General features: G+C 25.9%; 1 protein-coding gene and 1 pseudogene across 1 annotated transcript; both read right to left on the minus strand.

The window, feature by feature from the left end:
- Nucleotides 1-398: 398 nt before the first annotated feature.
- Nucleotides 399-911, minus strand: LOC138190839 (uncharacterized). The gene has a single exon (XM_069135359.1). The coding sequence runs from the start codon at nucleotides 909-911 to the stop codon at nucleotides 399-401; it is 513 nt and encodes a 170-aa protein (XP_068991460.1).
- A 4,366-nt stretch (nucleotides 912-5,277) lies between these two features.
- LOC138190840 (NADH-ubiquinone oxidoreductase chain 4-like) lies at nucleotides 5,278-6,105 on the minus strand (annotated as a pseudogene).
- Between the last annotated feature and the right edge of the window lie 620 nt (nucleotides 6,106-6,725).

Consider the following 6,725-nt stretch of genomic DNA (forward strand, 5'->3'; position numbering starts at 1 on the left):
GTTCACCAGAGAGCCGATACACTCCTCCACCCAGGACTGTAACCGAACCCCTTAGACGACCGACATCTGCACTGAAGCCTCCACCACATTGTATTATCACTGAAACTACCCTATGTATTACTTGGCAACCATTCCAATAAATGTACATATGTAAATAAAATAAATTATAAGTATAAAATAAACTCAACACCACAACTCATCTTTGATTTCAAGCGACTTCCACGCAGTTCGGTCGAACTACAAGCTCCCAAAGAGCGAACAATATATATATATATATATTGTGCGATGTTCGACCGAGCCGCTTGGAAGGTGTGAATCGCTTGGAATCAAAGATGATTTGTGGTGTTGAGTTTATTTTGTATAATGCTAATTATTTAATTTATTTACAATATGTACAGTCATTTACACGGTTTCCAAGTAATACATGGTGCAGTTTTAGTAACAATGCAATGTGGTGGAGGCGTTAGTGTTGATGTCAGTCGTCTAGGGGGATCGGTCACGGTCCTGGGCGGCGGAGTATATCTGCTGGTCAGTCGTATAGGGAGATCGGTCACGGTCCTGGGCGGCGGAGTATATCTGCTTTCCGGCGAACTGGGAGGCGTTGAGGGACGGCGGTTCTCAGTCGGTTTCACCGGAGATTCCCACTCGCTGTCAGTAGTCTGGGTGGCAATCGTCGCAAAGAAACGCTGCGGCTCAGGAAATGGTGATACAGGAGGTGGGATGTGCCGGTAATAGCTCGGAGAAGTCAATCGCGCTCGGCGAACATCCCACAAGGAGAGAAGCACGGCTGGTGGTCTTGTCAGTGGTCGAGCGGGAACGTCTATTGAGTGTAGCGTCCAAGGGGCAGGCGGGTTTGATGCAGTTGATCTTTGTTGGTCGCTGACCGAAGCCAGATGAAAGGAGTCCGTCATAAAACGTGGTGTCGTCAAGTCTGTTGTGAAGTCAGTCAGCTTGGTCAGTCAGTCGTTGTAGCGGTGATGAGTTGAAGCAGTGTCGTTTGGAGTCAGTTGGGAGCGTCAAGGCGTTGAACCCGAAGTGTCCTGCCGATCGGTCTGATCGGCCGTCTCTTATTCCAGCCTCGGTGGATCTTTGATAGCGGGAGACCACGTTCGGTGATTACGCAACGCGCTCAGCTGCGTGGGTGGCGTGAGCGGCGTGCGTGACGTCACACTTTCTTTTGGGTCGCGTGATTGAAAAGCACGCGAGGCTGGTTGCCTCGCGTGAGTTGGAAGGCGCGCGACCAATGAGTTGTGTTCACGTTGTTGTGAACATATATACTATAATTTTTAATTTACTTTTAAAAAAGAAAAATTTGAAAAAAAAAAATTTTTTTCCAGTTATTAAATTCATCAAGAATAAATATAATTATTAAGAAAATCCCATATATTGTTCAATTATTTGCTCACATATTATTTGGAATAGAAATTTTAGTCATCAAGCAAATGCCATTCAATTTACTTTGTGAATTGTATTGGGAACATTTTTACAATGGATTAGAACTAATTATAAGGTTTGAAGAAAACAAACAGATAGATGAATGATTATTTATTCGATTTCATATTTTTGATTTTCAAAAATTGATTATTCCTCAATTTAAGAAAAATAATTTATTCAAATTAATTATTTCCTTATTTTATTAAATTATTAAACTTGATTACCTCAATTTATATTCAATTATATTGATGTATAATATATATATATATACATGAATAAAAATATTATTCATTAAGAAAATGCCATTTAATTTACTTTATGAATGGTGATTTGGAACATTTACACAATGTATTAGAAATTATTATAAGGTTCAAAGAAAACATACAGATAGATAAATGATCATTTATTTATTTCGTATTTTTAATTTTCAAAAATTATTTATTCTTCAACCCAAGAAAAATAATTTACTTAAATTATTATTTTCTTATTTCATTGAATTATTCAACTTGATTTTCTTCATTTATATTTAATTATAATAATGTATAGCATGTATATTAATGACTGTATTTATATTAAATTATATTAATGTATAATATATTAATGTACGATATATATATATATTTTATCAAAAATTTGAATTTACTTTTAGAAATGGAGAAATTTAAGAAAAAAAATTTTTCCTACAATAATCAAATTCCTTGAAAATAAATGGAATTATTAATAAGATTCTGTATATTTCTTAATTATTTGCTCGCATATTAATTAGAATGGAAATATTATTTGTCGAGAAAAATAATATAATTGAATCAATTATTTCCTTATTTTATTAAATTATTTAACTTAATTACCTTCATTTATATTCAATTATATTAATTCATAATATATATATAAATAAAAGTATTTATATTTAATCATATTGATGTATAATATACATATATATACATACATATATATATATGTATTATATATATGTATTATATACATATATATATATATATGTATTATATATACATATATATATATATATGTATTATATATACATATATATATATATATATATATATATATATATATATATATATATATATATACTATAATTTTTAATCTACTTTCAAAAAAGAGAAATTTGAAAAAAAAAAAATTTTTCCGGTAATTAATTTCATCAAGAATAAATATAATTATTAAGAAAATCCCATATATTGTTCAATGATTTGCTCACATATTATTTGGAATATAAATTTTAGTCATCAAGCAAATGCCATTCAATTTACTTTGTGAATTGTATTGGGAACATTTTTACAATGGATTAGAACTAATTATAAGGTTTGAAGAAAACAAACAGATTGATAAATGATTATTCATTCGATTTCATATTTTTGATTTTCAAAAATTGATTATTCCTCAATTTAAGAAAAATAATTTATTCAAATTAATTATTTCCTTATTTTATTAAATTATTAAACTTGATTACCTCAATTTATATTCAATTATATTGATGTATAATATATATATATATACATGAATAAAAATATTATTCATTAAGAAAATGCCATTTAATTTACTTTATGAATGGTGATTGGGAACATTTACACAATGTATTAGAAATTATTATAAGGTTCAAAGAAAACATACAGATAGATAAATGATCATTTATTTATTTCGTATTTTTAATTTTCAAAAATTATTTATTCTTCAACCCTAGGAAAATAATTTACTTAAATTATTATTTTCTTATTTCATTGAATTATTCAACTTGATTTTCTTCATTTATATTTAATTATAATAATGTATAGCATGTATATTAATGACTGTATTTATATTAAATTATATTAATGTATAATATATTAATGTACGATATATATATATATTTTATCAAAAATTTGAATTTACTTTTAGAAATGGAGAAATTTAAAAAAAAAAATTTTTCCTACAATAATCAAATTCCTTGAAAATAAATGGAATTATTAATAAGATTCTGTATATTTCTTAATTATTTGCTCGCATATTAATTAGAATGGAAATATTATTTGTCGAGAAAAATAATATAATTGAATCAATTATTTCCTTATTTTATTAAATTATTTAACTCAATTACCTTCATTTATATTCAATTATATTAATTCATAATATATATATAAATAAAAGTATTTATATTTAATCATATTGATGTATAATATACATATATATACATACATATATATATATGTATTATATATATGTATTATATATACATATATATATATATATGTATTATATATACATATATATATATATATATATATATATATATATATATATATATATATATATATATATATACTACAATTTTTAATTTACTTTCAAAAAAGAGAAATTTGAAAAAAAAAAAATTTTTTCCAGTAATTAATTTCATCAAGAATAAATATAATTATTAAGAAAATCCCATATATTGTTCAATGATTTGCTCACATATTATTTGGAATATAAATTTTAGTCATCAAGCAAATGCCATTCAATTTACTTTGTGAATTGTATTGGGAACATTTTTACAATGGATTAGAACTAATTATAAGGTTTGAAGAAAACAAACAGATTGATAAATGATTATTCATTCGATTTCATATTTTTGATTTTCAAAAATTGATTATTTCTCAATTTAAGAAAAATAATTTATTCAAATTAATTATTTCCTTATTTTATTAAATTATTCAACTTGATTACCTCCATTTGTTTATAATTATATTAATGTATGATATATGATTGTATAATATATTAATTTATGATATATATATATATATATATATTATAATTTTTAGTTTACTTTTAAAAATTGAAAAATTTTTGAAAAAAAAAATTTTTCAACATCAATTATATTTATTAAAAATGAATATAATTATTGAAAAAATCCTGTGTATTTTTCAATTATTTGCTCATATAATAATTAAAATTCAAATATTATTCATTAAGAAAATGCCATTTAATTTACTTTATGAATGGTAATTTGGAACATTTATAAAATGTATTAGAACTTATTATAAGGTTCAAAGAAAACATATAGATAGATAAATGATTATTTATTTGATTTCGTATTTTTCATTTTCAAAAATTCATTATTCTTCAATTTAAGAAAAATGATTCATTTGAATTGATTGTTTTCTTATTTTATCAAATCATTTAACTTAATCACCTCCATTTATATTCAATTATAATAATGTATAATATATATATACATATATATATATATATATATATATGTATAAATAAATGTATTTATATTCAATTATATCAATGTATAATATATTATTGTATAAAATATGTATATATATATATATATATATATTGATTTTCAATTCACTTTTAAAAAAAGGGAAATTAAAAAAAAAAAAATTTTTTTCACATGAATTAAATTCATCAAAAAGAAATATAATTATTAAAAAAATCCTACATATTTAATAATTATTTGCTCATATATTAATTAAAATAAAAATATTACTTATCAAGAGAATTCCATTCAATTTACTTTATGAATTGTAATTTGGAACATTTATACAATGGATTAAAACTAATTATAAGGTTTCAAGAAAACATACAGATAGATAGATGATCATTCATTTGATTTCATATCTTCAATTTTTAAAAATTAATTATTCTCCAATTCAAGAAAAATAATTTATTCAAATTATTTATTTTCTTATTTCATTAATTTATTCAACTCAATTCCCTCCATCTAGATTCAATCATATTAATGTAGAATTATTAATTTACTTTTATAAAAAGAGAAATAAAAAAAAAAAAATTTTTTTCCAATCATCAAATTCATTAAAAATAAACATAATTATTAAAAAAATCCTATATATTTTTGAATTATTTGCTTGAATTCAAAGAAGGAGGAGCTGCTATATTTGAAGAACATAATAAAAATCATCATAAACATATTCTAGGCATATAATTCATTAAACCTTTATTAATAACTAATATTCGACTTCTCAAACGTTCATAAATAATATTCACTAAACAAAATAAACCTGAAGAACATAAACCATCAGATATTCATAATGAATAAGAACGATAAATTCCTCATCTTATTAAAGGTAATAAGCCAGATAATATTATTATTATATGAGCAATTGAAGAATAAGCAATTAAAGATTTTAAATCAACTTGAAATATTCTAATTCAACTAATATAAATTCCTTCTATTATTCTTTCAACAATTAAATAAATATTCAAAAGAATCCCCACATTAATTCAATATAAATAAACTCGCAATAAACCATACCCCCCTAACTTCAATATAATAGCAGCTAAAATCATGGTACCACAAACAGGAGCTTCTACATGAGCTTTAGGCAACCATAAATGTATGAAAAAAATAGGTAACTTTACTAAAAAAGCGAAAATTGAAAATACAAATAAATAAAATGAATAATCTTGAAATAAATTTTCTACAGAAAAAATATAATATAAATTGTTAAATTCATAAAATAAATAAATAATTTGTTGGTAACAATGTAATAGGTGTATGTTCTTTTCCTTTTATATTTCTATGCTGGTAACACTGCGAGTACTGTTCTATTAAAAATAGTGTGCGTTACCTACGTAAACCTATTAAAATACTTATCTTTAATAAAAGTCTTCGTGCAATTAACCATTGTTTTTACTTATAATCCAAAAGGTTATGGGCCCAGACATATAAACCTAAGAAAAAGTAAGAAAAGCAACTGTTTCGTCAAGGAAATTTTTTTTCGCCGAGTGCGTGGCATTGAGGTTAGAAAACGAAAATACTTGCGAGCGAGTAAGCAACAAGCAAGGTCGGGACGAACAGGAAGATGGAAGACGACAATAGTTTTAGACTCCAGACGCACACAAGGCTCGAAGGAGCATCTAACTGGAATATTTGGAAGTTTCAAACCGTCGTTTTACTACGGGGTCAAGGTTTGCTAGAGGTCGCAGATGGGAGAAGTGTGAAACCAGAGGCGGCGGGTGAGAAGGCTGCATGGGAAAAGAAAGACGCGAAGGCTCAATCATGGCTTGTTACAAGGATGTCGGAAAGCGTGATGATGCATATCATAACTTGTACTACGTCAGCGGAAATGTGGCGAAAACTTGCGAGTGTGTATGAGCAAAAATCTGAAACAAGTATCCATATAGTTCAACAACGTTTCTTTCAATATAAGTACGAGGAGGGCACCGCGATGTCTACATTCTTATCTAAAATAGAAGAATTAAGAAACCAGCTCAAACAGATGGGAGAAGACATTTCAGAAAGGTTCGTCATAACAAAAGTGCTAATGTCACTTCCAGGTGCGTAT

This window comes from Neodiprion pinetum, chromosome 4, assembly GCF_021155775.2.
Source record: "Neodiprion pinetum isolate iyNeoPine1 chromosome 4, iyNeoPine1.2, whole genome shotgun sequence".
NCBI classification, from domain to species: domain Eukaryota; kingdom Metazoa; phylum Arthropoda; class Insecta; order Hymenoptera; family Diprionidae; genus Neodiprion; species Neodiprion pinetum.